The sequence below is a fragment of the Caretta caretta genome, chromosome 2, assembly GCF_965140235.1.
Source record: "Caretta caretta isolate rCarCar2 chromosome 2, rCarCar1.hap1, whole genome shotgun sequence".
Lineage (NCBI taxonomy): Eukaryota > Metazoa > Chordata > Testudines > Cheloniidae > Caretta > Caretta caretta.
Window position 1 is genome coordinate 208,046,362 of NC_134207.1, and position 23,657 is coordinate 208,070,018.

At 44.0% G+C, this 23,657-nt stretch overlaps 1 protein-coding gene across 1 annotated transcript in view; it reads right to left on the minus strand.

The window, feature by feature from the left end:
* SNX10 (sorting nexin 10) overlaps positions 1–23,657 on the minus strand; it is a 63,090-nt gene that overhangs the window by 28,553 nt on the left and 10,880 nt on the right. Inside the window, exon 2 of the mRNA XM_048838438.2 lies at positions 6,872–6,921. Coding sequence (XP_048694395.1) covers positions 6,872–6,895 — 24 coding nt within the window. The 5' untranslated portion in view covers positions 6,896–6,921. The remainder of the gene's footprint in view (positions 1–6,871; positions 6,922–23,657) is intronic.

Consider the following 23,657-nt stretch of genomic DNA (forward strand, 5'->3'; position numbering starts at 1 on the left):
GTGACTTACATGCTGGAGGCCTATTTGTGAGCAGTCCAGACTGGAGGCTACAACAGCAAAGCAGTGTAAAGGGCACCCCACGTTAGAGGGCAGGGGGACATAGCTACTCATTAGTCTGGATTGTACCCTGGATATGTCACAACTATGTTTGTTCTTCTCCAGTCCTTGGGACCTTAACCATCCTCCAGGAGTTCTCGAAGGTAATCATTAATGGTTCCAAGATTGCTTCAGCTAGGTCTTTAAATACCCTAGAGTGAATTTCATAGATTTCAAGGCCAAAAGGAAGCATTGTGATCATCTAGACTGAACTCCTGTATAATACAGTCCATAAAACTTCCCCAAAATTATTCCTGGAACATATATTTTAGAAAAACTTCAAATCTTAATTTTTAAATTTCCAATAATGGAGAATCCACCACAATCCTCGGTAAATTGTTCCATTGGTGGTTTTTTTGTTTTTGTTTTTTACTTTTACCATTAAAACTGTATACCTTATTCCCAGTCTGAATTTGTCTAGCTTGAACTTCCAGCCATTGGATCATGTTATACCTTTCTCTGATAGACTGAAAAGCCCATTATCAAACATTTGTTCCCCATGTAGGTACTTACAGACTAATCAAGTCACCCCTTAACCTTCTCTGTTAAGCTAAATAGACTGAGCTCCCTGAGTCTATCACTATAAGGCATTGTTTCTAATCCTTTACTCATTCTCATGGCTCTTCTCCGAACCCTCTCCAATTTATCAACATCTTTCTTGAATTGTGGGCACCAGAACTGGACACAGTATTCCAGCAGTGCTTGCACCAGTATCAAATACAGAGGTAAAATAATCTCTCTACTCCTACTCAAGATTCCCCTGTTTATGTATCCTAGGATCACATTAGCTCTTTTGGCCATAAATTCACACTGGGAGTTCATGTTCAGCTGATTATCCACCATGACCCCCAAATTATCAGATCCTGCCCACCTGAATACATCTAACTTATCTAAATATTCTTTAACCTGTTCTTTCCCTATTCTGGCTTGTGTTCCTTCCACATTGTTGTTAGTATTAATTGTGTAAGCATCTGTCACCGTTAACCTTTTTAGTGAAGACTGAAGCAAAATAGGCATTAAACTCCTCAGCCTTCTCGGTCATCTGTTATTAGCTCCACTAAAGAGGGGATCTACACTCTCCTACATCTTTCTCTCACTCCTAATTATAAAACCTTTTCTTACTGCCTTTGTTAGGTGCAACTCAATTTGTCCTTACATGCTTGTGCTATTCTTTTGTACTCCTCCTTAGCAATTTGTTCATGTTTCCACCCTTTGTAAGATTCCTTTTTGATTCTGAGGTCATTAAAGAGCTCTTGTGGAAGCCATATTAGCCTCTTCTTATTCTTCCTATCTTTCCTTCGCATTAGGATAGTTTGTTGTCCTGTCTGTAATATTGTCCCTTTGAGGAACTGCCAGCTCTCCTGAACTACTTTTTCCCTTAGTTCTTCTTCCCATTGGACCTTATCTACCAGTTGTCTGAGTTTGTTAAAGTACGCTTTTTTTGAAGTCCATTGTCCTTATGCAGAGGCGCCGAATTTCCAATATGCCAGGGCATCCTTGACCCCACCAGCTCTGTCCCAACCCCCACCCTACCTCTTCCACCCCATCTCTTCCTGTCCCGTTCTGCCCCCTCCCCCAAGTACACCATGCCCTCGTTCCTCCCCACTCCCTCCAAGCGCCTCCTGCATGCCACGAAATAGCTGATCGCAGCAGGCAGGAGGCACTGGGAAGGAAGGGGGAGCTGTTGATCAGCGGGGGCCAACAGCAAATAGGAGGGGCTGGGGAAAGTGAGGTAATGGGGGGCTACGGGTGAGTGCTCAGTACCCACCATTTTTCCCCTGTGGGTGCTCCAGTCCCAAGGCATCCACAGAGTTGGTTCCTATGTCCTTATGCTCTCATTTCTTCCTTGCCTTAAAATCTTGAACTCAGACATTTCATGATCACTCTCACTCATGTTGCCTTTCACCTTCAGATCTGCAAACAATTCCTCTCTGTTGATCAGAATCTATGACTGCCTCACTTGTTACTTCCTCCATCTTCTGAAACAAGAAGAAAAACAATGAGGAGTCCTTGTGGCACCTTAGAAATTAACAAATTTATCTGGGCATAAGCTTTCGTGGGCTAGAACCCACTTCATCAGATGCACAGATGAAGTGAGTTTTAGCCCACAAAAGCTTATGCCCCAAAAATTTGTTAGTCTCTAAGGTGCCACAAGGACTCCTCGTTGTTTTTGCTGATACAGACTAACACGACTACCACTCTGAAACCTGAAACAAGAAGTTGTCCCCAGCTGTGATGGAGATGTGCTCCCCACACTCACCCTGAAGGGATTAACATAGGCCAGAGGGTGCAATTAACCTAATAGACTGCAAACCGTGAGACATTTACCTTGAGAGGAGAGCCCTAATTAATGGCCACTCACCTGTGTGGGAACAGACGTGGCTTCTATAAGACCACGGAGCTGGTAGCCAGAGCCGCCCCTTGGGTACAGCGAATAGGGGCGACTGCTCTGGGCCCCGCGTTTCAGTGTGTGTGGGGGGGGGGGGGGCGCTAGGCCGGCCTGGGTCAGGTGAGGTTAGGGGTGCCTGGGGGGCCAGACCAGCCTGGGAGGTGGGATTAGGAGTTCGGGGAGGCCAGGCCGGCTGGCAGCAGGGGGCCTGGCGCTGGAAGCAAGGGTCGGGCCTGCACTCACCGGCAGGGAGCACCCTCCAGCACATTGTATTTCTTTTTCTTGCTTGGCATCGCAGGGCTCAGTCTCCAGCAGTGACCCCAGCCCAGCCCCGCTGGCTCCCAGCATCAACCGCCGCTGCACCAGGCGCCAGCATCCTAGCGCCGCTGGAACACACCAGCGCCAGGCTGACCCCATCCATTGCCCTTCCACCCCGGATCCCTCCCTTTTCTGGGACCCCCCCACCAGAATAGGGGGCCCCCTGGCTCCTAGCACATGTGCCACCCTGCAACTCTCCATCATCCCTCGCCCCCTGGCACTGGTGTCCCCGCCCCACACCAGATTTAACCTGTATAAAAAATGTTAAGGGGAGCCCATACAGGCTGATTTGTCCTGGGCCCTGCACCCCTCTAAGGACAGCCCTGCAGGTAGCAGAAAGGGGGCTGCAGGGAGGAGAGCTGCAGTCACTTCCCTGGGACAAGGAAGAGTTTGTCTAGCAGACTCAGAGACAGGGGTTTAGCTAGTCGGGCAGACAATGCAAGCTTGGGATAGGCAACATAGGAACTAGTTCTGGGGCATGACAGGAAGGTTTGTGGTAGTATTGACCTTAGCTGCTGGAGACAGGGCCCCTGGGCTGGAACCAGTATAGGGGATGAGCCTGGGTTCCCCTACCAGCCACTGAGTGAGTGGCACAATCTGGTCAATGAATTTGACGACTGTCTAGGACCGTTCATTCTAGTCACTGAGGGAGTGGCTCAGCTAAGGCAGTGGAGTTAAGGACTGCCTGGGGCAGTGTGGAAGACTGACAGTACTCCAGATGTGGAGGACTGCTGTGACTTGGCTGGAGGGCTAAGGCACGAAGATGAGGTGTAGCAGCTCCTGAGGAGCAAGAGAGAGGCCACAGAGCGAGAGCGTGAGATGACGGGCCTAACAACTGCAAGAAGAGACTCTCAGGCTGGCAGAGCTACTCCCCAGACATGGCCAGAAGGAGGTTCTCCGGTGATGAGTACAGGTCCCCATGACACCAACACATTCCAAGAACTCATTGGACATTTTGAGTTTTGCTTTATTACTTTTGCAGCACATATCTGGTAGTTAAATTCCCCAATTATCACCAAGTCTTGTGTTTTCGATATTTGTTATTCTAGAAAACCCTCATCCATCTCCTGGTTTGGTGGTCTATAGTAGACTCCTACCATTACATCACCCCTATTTTCCCCCCCTTATATCTTCACCCAGACACTTTCAACTGGTCTGACTCTCACCTCTTTCTGAACCTCAGAACAAGAGTATATATTCTTGATGTACAAAGCAACACCTCCTCCCTTTTTTCTCCTACATGTCCTTCCTGAGCAAGCCATACCCCTTTATATCAATATTCCAGGCATGAGATTTATAGCTCTTCAAACATAGCTTCCCAATTTTGTTCTAGGCCAATGCAGTGGAGCATAAGGGCTGCCTACACAGCAAACATTATCATTTTTGGGGATTCTTCTATAACACAAAAGTCCCCTGATTATGATGAAACAGTTTGGTCTTGGCTTGTCTAAGCAAAATGCCAGTGCACCCATCCCAGCAGCAAATTACAAGTGCCCCAGACCAGTTCACCTGCACAGCATTGGAAATAGAGCCAAGACTCCACCCAATCCCCACCTACCTGCTCTGAGTGCAGGGAGCAGCAGGCATGAGCACTGGCTTACTCTTGTGTGCCTCAATCCAAGACCTGGGTAGTCCTGATTCTTACTCTCTGATCCCCCCTGTGTGAGCTTATAGTTGAAGTCACTAGCCATTAGCGGGAACATGCAATTTGCAGCGTTCATCAGTTTAAAAGGGAAATATTTCAATAATGTACCTCTAAAAATACACTCATTAGGCAAGCCACTCAACAGAAAAAAATACCAGCATGGTACTTCATGGCAGGAGCCACAATAATGGAAGCAATATAAATCTCCAAGGAATCATACAGCAAAACTGCCTGCTATGTTTATTTTTCAGTTATAGCAACTCAACTTTCTCATGGTTTGTGTTTTTGTTCTGTCACATTAAACAGAAATGTTGATTTAGTTTGGGCCAATAGATTAGTTGTCATTCAAACCCATAACCATAGATATATATTTTAATTGTAAATTAAAGCTGTGTGCATGAATGAATCTATGAATTCATTTTAATGTCTAATAATAAATAAGAAAAACACCCGTACATAGGGGTCTATCAAATTCATGACCATGAAAATCACGTCACGGACTGTAAAATCTGGCCTTTTGTGTACTCTTACACAAAAAAAGTAGGGTAAAAGTATACAGAAGTACACAGCATTTCTCAAAGTGGGGATCCTGACCCAAAAGTGGGCCCCAAGCCTATTGGGGTGAGGGTTGCAATATTATCAACCTTACTTCCACACTGCCTTCAGAGCATAGCAGCTGCTGGCCAGGTGCCCAGCTCTGAAGGCATCATCACTGCCAGCAGAAGCAGAGAAAGGTGGCAATACCATACTACGCCACCCTTCCTTCTGTGCTGCTACTGGCAGCGGCACTGCCTTCAGAGCTGGGCACCCGGCCAGCAGCTGCCACTCTCCACTCTGCCTTCAGAGCTGGGCACCCGGCCAGCAGCTGCCACTCTCCACTCTGCCTTCAGAGCTGGGCACCCGGCCAGCAGCTGCCACTCTCCACTCTGCCTTCAGAGCTGGGCAACTGGAGAGCAGTGGCTGCTGGCCGGGCACCTGGGGGTGTAAATTATTACAGACACATGGAAGAGGGGTGCAAACAAATAACTATTAGAACCACTGCCGTCGAACAGTTTCCCCGTGTACCTGTAGCTATAAGAGGGATCCAGAGTTCCTGGACAGCCTCCCACCTCTTTTTCACCAAGATCTGGATACCCTTCAGTTCAAACACCTTCCATTTCAAAAGCGTTTGCAGGGATTTTTTCTTCAGTCACTATAGATATTTAAAGTGGGGAAAGCTCCATCCTATCTTAATTTTTGAAGACTGAAGTTTTCTTTTCAGTTTTAAGCTGTTCCCATTTGCTCTGATGGTTCCTCATTGTTTTTTCCTGGGCTAACATTAGCTAGGTGCTTGAAGCCAGTTGTATCTTTTTGGGGAGGTTGCCCCTCTCCAACTGATAACTTCACTGCCCTGTTATAAGGTGATGCTGAAGAAGTTACACCACAGTTGCAATTACAATTTTCTTCATCATATTATATGTATAAAAATACGCACACATACGTTCATCACCGTAACCTGTATTCACATCTCATCGTGACTATTGAGCTCAGTGCATTACAAGCTTTCATAAAAGAGCTTACTCAATATACTCTGACAGTTAAATATCACAGTATGCAAATAGTTGGTTTAACTGCTTATTTGGGGTGGGGGATTAAACCTTCGTTTTTTATTCTTGAGGTGCCTGGACTTTCACAGATGTATCCCCCTCTTCCTCCACTACCATATACCCCTTTTCTATTGTCAGTTTTCCATTGGTCACTCAGCTCTAATGGTCCCCAAACTGTGGGACATGCCCCCTAGAGGGTCACAGAGGAATGTTCAGGGTGCCATGTGGCCAGACCCAGGCCAGCCCTCACAGGGGGTGGGGCGGGAGCACCACACTTCCATCCCTTCTCCACCCCAGCCTCGCTCCTCCCCCAACCCCGTTCAGCCCCCAGTCCTGCTCTGCCTCCAGGCCCAGGAGAGCCCCCATGGGGGCTGGGAAGGGAGCGCCATGCCCCAAACCCAGCTTTGCCACCACCCCCATTCAGCCCCTAGTCCTGCTCTCCCTCTGGCCCAGCTTCACCTTCAGGCCAGATCCACCCCCTGACCCATTCCACCCCCAACCCAGCTCTGCCTTCATTCCCTCTCTGCCCCAGACCAACTCCATCTCTAGGCCCAGCTTCTCCCCCATTCCCAGCTCTGCCTTCAGCCCAGGCTCTACTGCTGAGGAAGCCTTGGTTGTGTAGTAATGGAGGGGGGACACAGACAGATTCCGTTGATGGTGGGGCGGAGTGGGGGCACAACTGGAAAAGTTTGCACACCACTGCTCTAATGGTTACCCAACAAGTTAGCTTGCCCCTATGATCTTCCAAGCTCCAGTCTACAGGGCTTTGTACAGTAAAATTCTATCAATACTCACCATCAAACTTGGCATTTATTTATTATCGTTAAAGTCACGTACCTGTTTTTCATGTTTTGGGGTCATCCTCAAAACAGAAGCTAAAAATCAACCTGTAAAACAAAATGGGAAAACTAGTTAGCCCTTAACTTACTGTAAAATAGGGCTATGTAATCCTTCTGCCACAAGAGAACAGGCCAGATCAGGTTCTATATAATATGGTGCCTAGGGTTATAGCTAGGGGGTCTCTGAGAGAATAAACAAGTGGCTTGAACCCCTACCTAAAACTATACACTTCAGATGGAAAACGTCAACAAATGGAGTGGAGGCACAGTGCAAGTTCCCTCATGGGCATTTCTCTGGCACGCAGGAGTCCTTTGTAGACAGAGATGGAGTGGGTGCTGCCTATGCCTTTCTCCCTGCAGCCTCTGCACAGTCCTGTGTGCCTGGGTTGGGGGAGTGGAGGACACGATACACTCCATCCAGCTACAGATGGTCCTTTGAGGAACTACAGCAAAAACTGGGGTCTAAACTGCAACCTTGGAGCTGGGGCCAAGCAGAAACTCGAGGAGCTGCAAATGGCTTCCTGACACTCTCTTCTGCTGTGTCCAGCATGATCTGGATTAAGCAGATTACCTGACCCATTAACTTTCTTTGCACAATAATTTATAAGTATTCATAGAATATCAGAGTTGGAAGGGACCTCAGGAGATCATCTGGTCCAACCCCCTGCTCAAAGCAGGCACAATTCCCAATTTTTTCCCCCCAAAGAGATTGAACTCACAACCCTGGGTTTAGCAGGCCAATGCTCAAACCACTGAGCTATCCCTCCCCCTGCTCTGAAACAGGAACTGGAAAAGCATTTTGCAAAATGTATTGTGATATCTTATTTCATAACTGCCTACAGCCTTACTTGGTGAATCACATAATATGCTCAGTCCAATTATACCAGAATATTACCAAGATCTTGTCCACACTAAAACTGGAACCATGCCAGCAAGAACCATGACATAGGGTTGTTGTTATCTGGATTCCAGCACAGCTTCCCTAAGGAGGGTAGAAAGGGGTCCTTCCCTCCCCACCTGCCCCCCAGCCACAGTATAAAATCACTAGAGTAACTTTTTGAGACAGATTAAATGTTAATAAATAGTGTGCAAAACAGATAGTATGAAAAGTAATGTGGGACTTTCCCTGCTTCTCACAAAATTATAAAACTGTGCTATAAATTACATAATCCATTCTCATGATTCATAAGGTCATACCTATAGGCACAATATGGATCATAAAGAAGAACACCGATATGAATTAGAGTGCAGAACTATTTTTGGAATCATATTATACATTAGGGAATAAGACAAAGAACATCTGCATTAGGATTGATATAGGGATTTTTTTCATAAATATGTCTTAAAACATGCTATAGATAACCTAGTCTAGAACATGGTTGTAAAGAAAAATCTTCCCACACTATGAGCGACCTTCCAGAATACAAGCTTTAGGTGTGGGTAAATTTCATGGAGTCAGAGTTATGTTGTGTGTGGGGGGGGGAGGGGGGGGTTAAGTTCTTCTCTAAAATTAGTGAATGTGTTCAGGATAGATGAATACCGCTGAAAAGCTAAACTGGGTTGTATGCAGTTTATATAGCTACACACAAACCCCTATGTGGAAGTGGTGCCCATGTCCAAAATTAAGTTATAATGCATATGGCTCTACAATGTTGCATGCACCTCTGACCATTGCACCTACACTCTACCCACTAACCTAGTCTCTTCCGGGAATACATTCCAAATCTCTGAGTAGTTTCAAAACAACTTTTTCTTTCCAAATCTACCTGAGAGAGAGTGCTATTTCTCCCTCAGGATTACCCACAGCCCACAATGGACAATATTTATCTGTGCACCAGTGAAAGGTTTCAGTTTCAATTTCACATACTTAAAGACCAAAACCAGGAGCTTATACCATTAGAAAGGGTAGACCACCACATCATTGGTACCTTCCAAAGGATATGGACAGCACTTACATCTCGCTCTGGAATCTCCTGAGCTATCAGACTTTCCAGTCACTGCACGTTATATCTAGAAAATACACTACTAGTAATTTTAGAAGAGAGTCTTACACGTTTATTAAATTGAACCTTATCCATATGGAAACTAGAACCAAAATAACTAAATTGTACCTAATTCACACCTCTAATTATTTAGGTACAAGTCTGTATGTGGACATTCTTAGGTCCCGATCCTGCTTACACACATACTTAACTTTACTACACTGAGTAGTTCCATTGATTTCAATGCAATCACTCATAATAGCAAGATTAAGTATAAGTGTAAGTCATTTCAGGGTCAGGGCCTTATTTTGGAATAAGAGTGTCCAGACTCAAGCCTTCACTGAAATAGCAAAAGTGAATTACAACAAATTTAGTTATTTCAGTTCCAATTTCCGTGTAAATAAGGCCTTAGTTTTATTTTCCCTGCCCCGAAAGTCCGTATAGTTGAATTCACAGCAGAGAGATACAAAAATGTAGTCCCAATATATTTTAAAAACCTCTACAATATTCCAAAAATACTTTTTCTGCAACATATGGCATATACATAGTATATGATGATGTTGTTTAACATAAAGGTTTTATTAACATGCCTGCGGGCGGAACTGATTAGCATATTGTGTTTTGATACTCTGAAGGTGAAAGTTGTCCTTCAAAGCAGACATAAGATAACATGTTTCACCCATTACCAACATGTCCAAACCAGTGTGGAGGAAAAATTATTTTATTACATCATTAAGATGAGGTGACCCCATCGTTTATGATGAGAACTAGGGCTGAACAAAAAAATTTCAAAAATAAGAGTGGCAGTGGGGAATTCTGTGAAAATGTTTACAATATGTATTTCAAGCTGCTCTATTTGTGAAGTCAGTAGGTTCTATTCTATAGGTTCTTATACCACTTGTGACGCTGTATGATTGAAATATAACCATTTATGTCATTAATATTGCCAGTTAGACAAGTACAACAAAACTTGTACAAAGTATATCATGTAAGGAGTCAATGGAAAAGTTATGATTCATTAAAGATGATTATCTTCTTTAAATCCATGTATCACCACTTTATCTGAAGTTATAAATATTGGCTATAGATCTATATCCCAAATGTGTTTGTTCCTGAGCTAACACCCTCCTGGTAAAATCTACATTGAAGCCAGACAGCTTTGTGTTGATGGCCCATCAAAAGGCAATTTAACTCTCACAATGGGCCATTGAAGAAACTCATTCTGCCCAGATGGATCTTCCTGTAGATTCCAAATGGCCAGTGGCTGCACCTGTGAGTCAGCAAGCCATGTAAGGGCATGTGACATAATCAGGTGACCCTGGACTCCATCTTGTGCCAGTATCTTTCCATAAACTAGGCTATGAGCTTTGTTTGAGATAGTAAAATTCCATCCACATGGGAGAGGATATAAAAGACGCCTGGAACATCTCCATGTTGCCTCTTTCCTGTTCTAATACTCTGGACATATAACTAAAAGGAGCACTCTGACTATGGACTGAAGATCTTCCAATCTTTTGGAAGCTACCAGAGACTTTTCAAGCCAACAGTCTGTAACACCACTGCTACAAACCTGATCCAAAGGAATGATTGTGTGAGTATACCATTTTAACCTCTCTTCTTTTCTCTTAAACCTTTAGATTTTAGTTATGAAAGGATTGGAAGCAGCATGATTATTGGGTAAGATCTGAGTTATATATTGACTTGGCAATGTGGCTGATCTCTTGAGATCAGAAGAACTGGTTTAAACTGGTTTTCAATAACCACTTAAAGTCTAGTGTCTGGGTGGTGAAATAAGTGCTGGAATGCCTAAGGAGACTGCTTTTAGAACAGGAGTACTTGTGGCACCTTAGATACGAACAAATTTATTAGAGCATAAGCTTTTGTGGGCTACAGCTCACTTCATCGGATGCACAGAATGGAACATATAGTGTGCGTGTGTGTGTATATATATACACACACACACACACATTCAGAGAAGGTGGAAGTTGCCATACAAACTGTAAGATACTAATTTATTAAGATAAGCTATTATAGGCGGGAGGAAAAAAAACTTTTGTAGTGATAATCAAGATGACCCATTTAGACAGTTGACAAGGTGTGAGGATACTTAACATAGGGAAATAGATTCAATATGTATAATGACCCAGCCACTCCCAGTCTCTATTCAAACCCAAGTTAATGGTATCTAGTTTGCATATTAATTCAAACTTAGCAGTTTCTTGCTGGAGTCTGTTATTGAAGCTTTTCTGTTGCAAAATTGCCACCCTTAAGTCTTTTACTGAGTGGCCAGAGAGGTTGAAGTGTTCTCCTATTGGTTTTTGAATGTTATGATTCCTGATGTCAGATTTGTGTCCATTTATTCTTTTGCATAGAGACTGTCCAGTTTGGCCAATGTACGTGGCAGAGGGGCATTGCTGGCACATGATGGCATATATCATATTGATAGATGTGCAGGTGAACGAGCCCGATGGCGTGGCTGTGATTAGGTCCTATGATGGTGTCACTTGAATAAATACGTGGACACATTTGGCATCGGGCTTTGCTGCAAGGATAGGTTCCTGGGTTAGTGTTTTTGTTGTGTGGCGTGTGGTTGCTGGAGAGTATTTGCTTCAGGTTGGGGGGCTGTCTGTAAGCGAGGACTGGTCTGTCTCCCAAGATCTGTGAGAGTGACAGATCATTTGTCAGGATAAGTTGTAAATCTTTGATGATGTGCTGGAGAGGTTTTAGTTGGGGGCTGAAGGTGACGGCGAGTGGCATTCTGCTATTTTCTTTGTTGGGCCTGTCCTGTAGTAGGTGACTTCTGGGTACTCTTCTGGCTCTGTCAATTTGTTTTTTCATTTCAGCAGGTGGGTATTGTAGTTTTAAGAATGCTTGATAGAGATCTTGTAGGTGTTTGTCTCTGTCTGAGGGATAGGAGCAAATGCAGTTTTATCTTAGAGCTTGGCTGTAGACAATGGATTGTGTGGTGTGTTCTGGATGGAAGCTGGAGGCATGCAGGTAAGTATAGTGGTCAGTAGGTTTCCGGTATAGAGTGGTGTTTGTGTGACCATCGCTTATTAGCACAGTAGTGTCCCGGAAATGGACTGCTTATGTGGATTGATCTAGGCTGAGGTTGATGGTGGGATGGAAATTGTTGAAATCATAGTGAAATCCCTCTAGGGCTTCTTTTCCATTTTTGACTTCTTGTTAACCAGTGTGGTGAGACAGAAGCTTACTTTTGTTTCTGGCTTGGTATATCTAATGGTAGAATAACCACCAGTTTGCGGGTGAGTCTGCCTTATTTCTCAGCAGTTTAACCTGAATCTGGTATTCTCAGCTGTGACCCACTGAGGCACGGTGACACCACCCTCATCACCACAGCATCTGAACAACTTTCAATAGTGCATTAAGCAACAGGACTAACATCCGTGGTTCATTTTTCTCTCTCATCCTCTCCTCATGGGGGAAGCTGTGTGCACAATGTAGCATTTTGGTAATTTTGATTAGGTTTTTATATGTATAAATATGTACAGGCTGTTAAGTGCCTTAGTGAAGGCAAGGATGAGGAAGTGGACCAGAAGGTAGTAAGGTTTGCATTGGGCCTTACTTCCTGTGGCAGTCAGTTCCACAGTCTGGGACCAGACGCTTGTGCAAGTTGGGTTACACAAGCAATTCATACAAACCTGAATCTCTAGAGAGAACTTCTGTCTTCAGCAGCCAGTGTTTGAACTCAGGTTTCAATAAATAGTCTGAGAGGACTAGAATGAAGCCAAATATTTGTTTCTAAGACCAGGAAGCTGCAATGCCATCTCCTCCATCACCTGTACTTTAACACTGACTATATCTGTGGCTAGTACCTTTCAAACCAGCTGGCTCTCTATGTGCCCATTTGCCACCTTCACCAACCCTATTGTAGCAGTATATCAGGGAGAAAAGCTGCACCTTTCTGCCTCCCCAGGACTTGTACCCAGGCAATTCTATCTGCTTCCTTCATCCCTTTTGGGAGGCCAGAGACTGTTCACTCTGTGTCAGATGCTGGCTATCCCCAGATAAGCAGCTCAGACCCCATTTCAGTTTTCAACAATAATATTTTATTGGCAATTGTAAAGATAAGAGAGACTGATTAAAAATAACTGCAATATTCAAATGCCTTTAAAAACCCAGGGTCTGATTCTGCTTTCCCTTCCGTCAGTTTTTTACCAATGTAATTGCCTTGACTTCAGGGGAGTTACTCCATATACGCTAGTATAAATTAGTGCAGAATCAGACCTAGTATCCCATTTTAAAAAAATTTGCTTTATGATGAAGTATCTACTCCATGACTCCTACTGTCTATTACAGTAAGCCTACCATAAAGCTAACCTGAAAGTTCAGCAGAAAATGAGAGGTATTACTGCTTGCTCATTCCAGCAAGTGTGGGCTACAGTGGGATCCCCTTTCTTTGGGGCAGCTGATTTTTTTTTAATTGAAAAATTCAGATAAGTTAACAGCAGGAATTGTATGAAGAGCAAGTATGTCATATATGCTTGGTACGTCACTAAATCTATTGAGCATAGAGGTAGTCTACAGGTGGACCACGAGCCAAATCCAGACTGCCAGATGCTTTTGAACAGTCCCCGAAATCATTTTATTTACTAACTTTTTTTTATTATTATTTTCTCCGAAGTCTGGACCTTGACTGTACCTTGACCAAAACATTTAGACCTTGACAAAAAATAGTTGACTACCCTGGCATAGACCAAAAAAGTAGTCGGAAACAAGGAAAATCCTACAAAGTTGTAAATCAGCCAAAGCTCTTGGCATTTGAATGCATGAGAAAAGGAAGAAGCCTTCCAAACTTTTGTAATGCAATTACTATTACTACTAGTATTATGACGGGACCTTTTGTATTAGAAACTTTAAACACTAAAACTTGCAACAATTTTTAACAATTTCTTGCATTCAAATAGCAAATTGCATTTCCCATTTCACAAATTACATAGTCATGCCAGCAAGACAGCAACATTGATTTGACTTAAATGGGGCCAAGATTTCATTCATAAAATTTTAAACATTTTGAAAAAGATATTGTGATTTTTCTTCTTCTGTAATTCGATAAAGGCATTTGATATATACTGCAGTTTTCTAGCAAGTGCAAGACTCACTGAAGCACTGAGTGCAGGAGTCAACAGTTCAAATGTTTGCTTAAGCCAAGATCCTGTCTTAAAAAACCACAGTTGTGATGGATATGGCCTACATAAACAAAGCAGAAAGCTGCTAGTTCTCTCAGCCCTGGTCTACACTAGGAGTTGAAGTCGAATTTAGCAGCCTTAAATCGATTTAACCCTGCACCTGTCCACACGATGAAGCTCTTTTTTTCGACTTAAAGAGCTCTTAAAATCGATTTTCCTTACTCCACCCCCGACAAGGGGATTAGCGCTTAAATAGGCCTTGCCGGGTCAAATTTGGGGTACTGTGGACACAATTAGACGGTATTGGCCTCCGGGAGCTATCCCAGAGTGCTCTATTGTGACCGCTCTGGACAGCACTCTCAACTCAGATGCACTGGCCAGGTAGATGGGAAAAGGCCCGCAAACTTTTGAATTTCAATTTCCTGTTTGCATGGTCACCTGCAGCTTGCCATGCTGGCCAGAGCTCATCAGCAGAGGTGACAATGATGGAGTCCCAGAATCACAAAAGAGCTCCAGCATGGACCGAACGGGAGGTACGGGATCTGATCGCTGTATGGGGAGAGGAATCCGTGCTATCAGAACTCCGTTCCAGTTTTCAAAATGCCAAAACATTTGTCAAAATCTCCCAGGGCATGAAGGACAGAGGTCATAACAGGGACCCGAAGCAGGGCCGCATGAAACTTAAGGAGCTGAGGCAAGCCAACCAGAAAACCAGAGAGGCGAACGGCCGCTCTGGGTCAGAGCCCCAAACATGCCGCTTCTATGATGAGCTGCATGCTATTTTAGGGGGTTCAGCCACCACTACCCCAGCCGTGTTGTTTGACTCCTTCAATGGAGATGGAGGCAACACAGAAGCAGGTTTTGGGGACGAGGAAGATGATAGCTCACAGCAAGCAAGCGGAGAAACCGGTTTTCCTGACAGCCAGGAACTGTTTCTCATCCTAGACCTGGAGCCAGTACCCCCCGAACCCACCCAAGGCTGCCTCCCGGACCCGCCAGGTGGAGAAGGGACCTCTGGTGAGTGTACCTTTTAAAATAGTATATACATGGTTTAAAAGCAAGCATGTTTAATGATTAATTTGCCCTGGCATTTGGGGCTCTCCTGGATGTACTCCCAAAGCCTTTGCAAAAGGTTTCTGGGGAGGGCAGCCTTATTCTGTCCACCATGGTAGGACACTTTACCACACCAGGCCAGTAGCACGTACTCAGGAATCATTGTAGAACAAAGCATTGCAGTGTATGTTTGTTGGCATTCAAGCAACATCCATTCTTTATCTCTCTATGTTATCCTGAGGAGAGTGATATCATTCATGGTCACCTGGTTGAAATAGGGTGCTTTTTTAAGGGGACATTCAGAGGTGCCCATTCCTGCTGGGCTGTTTGCCTGTGGCTGAACAGAAATGTTCCCTGCTGTTAGCCACGGGGAGGGGGAAGGGGCTAGCCACGCGCTGAGGGGAGGCAAAATGCGACCTTGGAACGAAAGCACATGTGCTGTGTATGTAACGTTAACAGCAAGGTTTACCGTGAACGAGTGTACCCATTGTTCTATAAAATGTGTCTTTTTAAATACCACTGTCCCTTTCTTTTTTCCTCTACCAGCTGCATGTGTTTCAAGGATCACAGGATCTTCTCCTTCCCAGAGGCTCCCCTCCCACACTGTGAACCCCCTCCTGCACCCCAATCCCCTTCTGAGCCCCCTTGTACACCCTGCACCCTCCTCTGCCCCAATCCCTTGCCCTGAGCCCCTTTCTGCACACCACACCCACTCCCACACCCTGCACTCCCTCCAGCACCCCAAACCCTTGCCCCAGCCCTACATTCATGGCCCTGCATGCAATTTCCCCACCCAGACATGGCCCTCGGACCAAAAAGTTTGCTGACCCCTGCAATAGAACATTCCCAGGAATATCACTATCTTGAAAACTAAGTTTTGCTATTAGATGAATAGCTATGACACTGGCAAACCAGGTGCCAGCTTATGCCAAGGTTCCCATGCCTCACTTGAATACTGACAAACACATAGCTGGAATCAGTCTGGTTCACCTGTGTGTTAGTATTGTTAAAATGGGTATAAGAATTATAAAAACATGTTTAGCTTTTACTGAATGTTTGTAAGTTGTTGCATGCATTAATCTCACTTATAACCTCTGTATTATATATTGTAAGGTAATGTGTGAGCATTTGCTTTGTAAGCCTCTGAAACTGCGTAAATCACCAGACAGGAAACAGATACTAACTACTGTGAAATGCTGGCATCCAAAAGAAGGTGTCAGGTCAGGGGTAGGCAAACTCCGGCCCATCAGACCTTTGGATCCAGCCCTGAAGCTCCATTGCCTCGCTTCGGCCGGGGAACGGGGTCAGGGGCTTGCCCCGCTGCGTGAGCCCAGCGCTCCAGCGTGTTCAGGACCTGCATGATGGGCGTGAGGGGACACGTTACTCCAACTGCATAACCCAGACGCACCTCATGCACCGTCAGAGCCTGGAACATGCAAGCCCACATGGCTGCTACTTGTTGGCTTAGGTGACGCTTATGTTTTAGTAGTGTTAATTTTCCATTATTGAGGATAAAACAAAGAGTAGTTGGCCAGGGAGTGCTCTGTGGCTGTTTCAAAGTTATGGGCTGTCAGAACCTACGTGGAGGAGGAGGAGATTTCTGAGGGCAGGGGGCTGGTGAATCTCAATGAGTTCCAATGACTGGAAGCTGATGCCCAACAAATCCAGGCTAGAGAGAGAGGGCGTGGAAAGGGGGTAAGTTTGGTTTAATTATTGTAATACATTGTTACGATGGTATATTTATAATAAGGTTTTTGTTTTTTTCACACTAGAATGTATCTTTATTTAATAAAGTTTGTTTGACTATCTCTGAATTGTTAATTTTGTGAGCATTGATGGCCCACCATACAATTTCCATACCAATAGCCAGATGTGGCCCTCGGGCCAAAAAGTTTGCCCACCCCTGTGTTAGGTCCTGCCAGAGAAAGCCCATCAACACCAGATAAATTACTGTGGAACATCAGAGAACAAAAGACTTTGTTGATTGCACTCCGTCCCCCATCGCACCCCTCCATGAAAAGGAGACATGCAAGTGAATTCCTCCCATCAGCTAAGTTTGCAACTCAAAGCAAAAGGGGGAAAGGAATAAAAAGTCCTAGAAAGGAGGAACAGCATCTCTATGCTGCTTGGACTCCAGAGAGCAAGGTTTTCTCGGCATAAACAAGAGATCCCCAGTGTTAAGTCTGGGTTAGCCCCAGGGAACATATAGAGCTTGCTTATTATAGAAGCTTCTATTACCTTTTGAAACTTAAAACTAACTCATTTGTGTGTATGTTTACCTGCTTTAACCTTACAAATAACTCATTTCCTTTTCCTAGTTAATACATCTTCAGATAGTTTATTGTAGGATTGACTACAAGTGTTGTCTTTGGTGTGAGACCCCAGGTCAGTTGCACCTAAGATAAGTGACTGGTCCTTTGGGACTGGATGTAGCCTAAATATTGTTAAGTATCAGAAGGGTAACTGTGTTAGTCTGGATCTGTAAAAGCGGCAAAGAGTCCTGTGGCATCTTACATACTAAGACGTATCGGAGCATAAGCTTTCATGGGTGAATACCCACTTTGTCGGATTCATGTAGTGGAAATTTCCAGAGGCAGATATAAATATGCAAGGAATCAGGGAGGATGAGGCCCTCTTCTAGCAGTTGAGGTGTGAACACCAAGGGAGGAGAAACTGCTTTTGTAGTTGGCTAGCCATTCACAGTCTTTGTTTAATCCTGAGCTGATGGTGTCAAATTTGCAAATAAACTGAAGCTCAGCAGTTTCTCTTTGAAGTATACTGTTGTGATTTTTGGTGTAAGGGACCATCTATCACAAAGGCAAGCTTGTTTAGATGGTGAGAAACATCAGGTTCCCAAGAGGACTGTCTGACTTCAGGGTTAGGCTGTTACAGTGCTTGAAGAGTTTACACTTGATAACTGGCTGGTGAAATCTAAGCACAGAACTCTCAACCAATTTGGTGTTTGTACCCTGCTTCTTAACAGTCTCCCCTGAGATTGATACACTCTTGAGCCACTGCAGGACAGGCTGACAGTAACAATTTCCCTACACTCCCAAACCTAACTAATAGCCAAACTTAAAGCAATACTATATAGGCACAAAAAATTGCCAGTGTGAGTACTCAGGGATGGCCTGAGCAAATAAAGCAAATAAACATGATCAAAAGAACCAATTGCTTTCTGCCCCAGCATCCTATTCAAGTTCTGCAACTCACTCAGGGATTGGCAGCCTCTAAATCACTGGCAGCAGAATATGGAATAAAGGAGAGAGAAATCTCTCACCTCTCCCAACAGCTTAGGTTGTATTTATATTCGATTATATGGCAATTGTATGATCAGCCTTTTGTTATTTGGTGGCATCTGCTGGTTCTTTTAAGTGTTCTGATATTATTCACAAACCTCTAGTCCATTCCACAAATCCTCTTGTTATGCTTCCCGTAAACAAGAAACACTGATCCCCTATTCAATATACATCCATCCATCTTATGTTGGCTCCTTTAGAGATATCCAAACAACCAACTTCAGTTGTTGCTACGGAAGAGTAATTTTGTTTTCAGACCTGGGTAACAGTTGACCATTCACTACCAAAATCTACCACATACAACCAAAGCCCTCACACGCATTTTCTGGTAGTTATTTCACAGAATTTTCCTTCTAGGGTTCCCTGTGACAGATCATAATTAAATCTCTAACAATACTTAACGCTCACTGTATTCTCCTTTCTCCCTGACTTTGAAAAATGGCAAGGATGACAAGTTATTTTGAGTATCTCTACAAATATAAAATGATCCTTGCCATTTTACTGTAGTCATGATGAGGGAACAACTAATGTTTAAATTTTATCTTCATGTGGATTCCATTCCAAATAACCTATAAAACTCAAACGCACACTGAATTTACTATGTTCCAGAATGAAGGATCTTCCATGGGGATTTGTAAAGAAAATGCAGATACTGAGAGAAAAAGTGAGCAAACAGGAGGGGAGGAGCTTAATTTTAAAATAAAAAAGGGATAATAGAGCTGGCTATTTCACAGGTGATTGTGTTACTGGGACATTTTTTGTGAGGAGTCAGAAGTCCTATACACGGAACACAGGACATCCAGGGCCTCCTTCTGGGAGTGACTGACTATTGCTTTTGCTTAAGGCCCAGGCTCAGGGCTATTTCTAAGGGTATGTCGACACTGCAATTAAACACTCACAGCTGGCTCATGCCAGCTGACTCAGGCTCGTGGGATTCAGGCTAAGGGGCTGTTTAATTGCAGTATAGATGTTCAGTATTGGGCTGCACCCCGAGCTCTGTGAGCCTCCCACCTTGCAGAGCCCTAGAGCCTGGGCTCCAACCCAAGAGTCTACACTTGGATTTTTAATTGCAGCATAAACATATCCTCAAAGACCACATGTCAGGCAGGGGTATGCACTGGATGTTCTTCCAGCTCACTGTTAATAGATCAGAAGAAATGGGAAGCAATATCTTACCCGGTTATTGAACACAGTTGTTCAATGGCCAAGTATTTTCAAAATTTAGACATCTAAATGTAATTAGATTTATAAAATGCACATTCTATAAAGTGAGACAAGGTGGGTGAGGTAATATCTTATTGGACCAACTTCTGTTGGTGAAAGACAAACTTTTGAACTTCTATAAAGGAGTAAATGGATCATACCACCATTAAATCTTTTATAGAACTGGGATATGTGCCTATTGCAGAACTATTGTCTATCTTCAGAGGGAATATATGTTTTGTTTGGATCATCTCAGGACCACATTAGGGGTATAAAAGACATTTCAGGAAGAATGAGTTCCACTTTTTACAGAGGCTTACCTACAGGTGGAAGCTAATTGTCCTATGTGAAGTGAGTTGGTAGTATCTGTTCAGGTCACTGTAGCCACCACTGCTAATTTCAGCAGAGGCAAAGGGTGTGGCACTGGGACTACCCTCTCACCCCTAGAGTAGTCCTTTCAGAATAACAGAGTTTGCAGCACAATGGAGAGAAGAGGTGGGAAATGACTTGGCACTGCCCAAAGCAGGACTATTTCTGTTTATTAAAGAGCTTTGGTTTCCAATGTTACCAGTCTGGCACCTTTTACAGGTACTAGACATTTAGGCTAGGCAGGATTCGATATAAATCAATAGATATTAGCAAACATGGGTTTCAGCTGACACACTGAAATCAACAACAAAAAATATCCATTGGTAACAAGCAAGTTCAGCCTCACCCCCCACCCCACACACACGCCTTCAGGGATTGGTTGTCACCAGTCCTGTGGCAATGCAGAGCCCTCCGCAATCCTGCTGCCCTATGGTGAGTGAGTGGAGCTGTGCGGAGCTGCAGAGGGCTCCCTGTGCTCCAACAAGGCTGGCAATACCCAGGCCGGCAGGTACAAGGAAGGTTGTTGTCGTCCTGGGGCACAGCGGAGACCCCCATAACAGCAGGGCTGCAGAAAGTTCCCTGCAGTGACACCTGATCCCTGCAGGCACAAGGTCCAGGCAGGCTGAGGATGCTCCTTCCAGGGCAGAGACCTCTGGACAGTAGTGCAAGGAGCCACCGCCGCTAGGGTGGCAGGAGGCCACTCTGAGGCTGAATGGCTCAGTCCCTGGGTAGGAGTCATTCATCAGCCAGGTAGCCTCCCCCAAATGGGGGCTTGTCCTCCACCTCTGGCTAGGTCCTGCCCTGCCAGGACTGTAGTCTTCCTTACACTTGCAGGGATCCAGTGTCACTGACCTCTCTATATTCAACATAAAATTCACACACACACAAGAAATACACTGCATTAACCAGCAACTCCTCACATCACAATAAGCTCTCCTGTTTCAATTTCACTTCCTCTTATGTTTCATTCACATGTGCTTCCATTACTCCACATGCAGATCTCTCTAGACAATTTTGAATCAATTCAGCTCTGGTGTAAGCTATTGACTTCCACCAGTGTTATACCAGCAATGAATATGACCCTCAGTGTATTAATAAGTAGGGTTGCTAGTTCCCTTTTGGCTATAGCCTATGACACTCAAGTGGGATTGTGAAAATACTCACTTCAAGCTGCCAGCTGAAGTCAAGCTATTCTTTCATAGAGTATAAAATCAGAAGCGACCACTGTAATCATATAGTCTGACCTCCTGCCTAACATAGTCCATAGGATTTCCCTGGATTAATTCCTGTTTGAACTACAGCATCTCTTTTAGAAAAACATCCAATCTTGATTTAAAAATTTCTAGTGATGGAGAATCCATCCCAACCTCCTGAGTTGTTCCAATAGTTAATTATCCCTCACTTAAATTTTTTTGCCTTATTTCTACTCTGAACTTGTCTAGCTTCAACTCTCAGCCACTGGATCTTGTTATAGCTTTGTCTGCGAGACTGAAGAGCCCTCTATTATCAAATTTCCATAGGAAGGTACTTATTGACTACGATCAAGTCACCTCTTTACCTTGTTAAGGTGAACAGAATGAGCTCCTTGAAACTTTCACTATAAGGCATGTTTTCCAAATCTTGGATCATTCCCGTGGCCTTAGAGAATCAGCTGGGATAGATGCAGATGGACCCCATCACTAATATGTTAAAAGACACAAGACTACTTACATAAAAACATACAATAAGTTACTTCCTGAAACAAGGAAACAACTTAGTATTAAAATTTTTAACAGAGACATATGGGGCATTTGTGCCTAGGTCTGAATCGTTCTTCCCACAGACAAAGGATTTTGTCCATTACTCTAGGCCATGGACATGTCTATTTCTGTTTGTCCAAACAGGATCTCTGCTTCTCTCTCATACCTCAGTTTGGCATTCACAGCATCAACTTGTCCTTTTGCTGCCAAGCTGCAGTGGAGCTGTGGTTACTAGAGCACTGCCCCATTGAAAATATGAGGAAATAATCAAAGGAAAATAAATGTATCTTAATTCTATGCAGTATTCAGATATTAATTTAACCAAATTAAAGATCCATGAGGACCAGCTGTCCTTGTGCCTCAGGTTGCCAATACACATTCCAGTCATGGTCTTCCACACCAGCAGCAAAAGCACTTCGTTGACGTGGCTATTAAAAGGAAACAAGGACAGTTTCAAACGAAACTGGGCACTTTTCCATAAGGGACTCCATATTATCTGCAGGATTTCGGCAGCCACAACCAGTGTTTAATTTGTGCTGGGGCTCAGCCCCAGCATCTCTAGGCTTGGCAGTTCATAGCCCCAGCACCTCTGGGTTTGCTGCGTTGGTTATGAATGTAAAAAAAATGGCTTGAGCCCCGGCACCTCTTTCATTGCAATTTAAGCACTGGCCATAAGCCAGCAATGAGGGACAATTTCAAAAACAGCCCTTTGGTAAAGCATGCTGAAGCAAGTTACAGAGTTCCTCCTGAAATTTGGACTTTGAGCAGCCACTGCCAAGAGGCCGAGGTGAAACTGCTCACATTCATGCAGGACTTCAGCTCAATGGCTGATGAAATGCTCATCTTATACAAAGATTTCTCTTTAACGTCATGATGCCTACTTCCAATCAAGCATGCTCACCATTCTACTATGTGGCAAGCATCCTTGCTATCAAGAACTGCTCTATCAGAAAATGAATTGAAATCACCTAAAAAACATTTATCTAGGAGAATGTCATGCATTACTCAGGAACCTGGGAATCAAAGAGCCATTAATTTAATTAATCAAACTTGATCATCATCAGCCCTCCCCCAAAAAATAATTATACACACACCAGCACGTGGCAGTGACAGACAGGTGATATTACATGACTCTGCAAATGAAATTTATTAAGCAAGTCTGACTGTGTCACCTGCACTCTGTCTAATAATCCCTCTCTAGCTGCAGAATGACTCACATTCCAAACCTCTGAGAAGCTTCAAGATGGCCATAATTTAAAAAACAAGACATTCATACACAGCCTACAATGTATTTTCTTTTTCTCCCATCTTCCCATTGTAGAGTCCTCAGATAACAGACATAAGCTCCATCAAGGGATCTCATACACTTTCTGCTATTTCATCTGGTTGCTTACCCATTACGTCAGTCTAATCTTGGTTAGAGAACACTCAAAAGGCCAGAGCTATGCCAATTATTAGGCAACTATTGGAGATGGTAGGCATGGGTGGTGGGACTGATTTTGTGATGTGTGTCAGTTTTCATCATGACAACTGGTTATTCACTGGGGAAGGATGTGAGTTTGTTGCAGTCATTCTGGAAGCCTTCAAAATTCTTCTTCTATAGCTCCAGCTCTCCAACAGTGCTCCATGCAGAACGTACTACTGGTCCACAGAGAGATGGATTGTCACATAATGTGGGCTCTGCTACTTGTTTGCAACAGCCACTAACTACATTAAATAAATTTCCTAAAGTTACTTTTCTGTGTAAGCAATTGCTGTAGTTGTCAGAAGGGTATTAGACAATGGTCTATGAGAGGAGAGTGATCTCCACAAACAGAAGGGCTGGTAGCTCACAAGACGATTTCTCTGTTAATATGTATTCTTGCCTTATGAAAATGTTTGTGATTCCCTTTTCTGTACCCTGAGAGAAAATGCTGTTTTTAATCTTATCTTACAGCTTTATCCTGGCACCTATTGCTTCAGTATCTGAGCATCTTCCACGTAAAATCA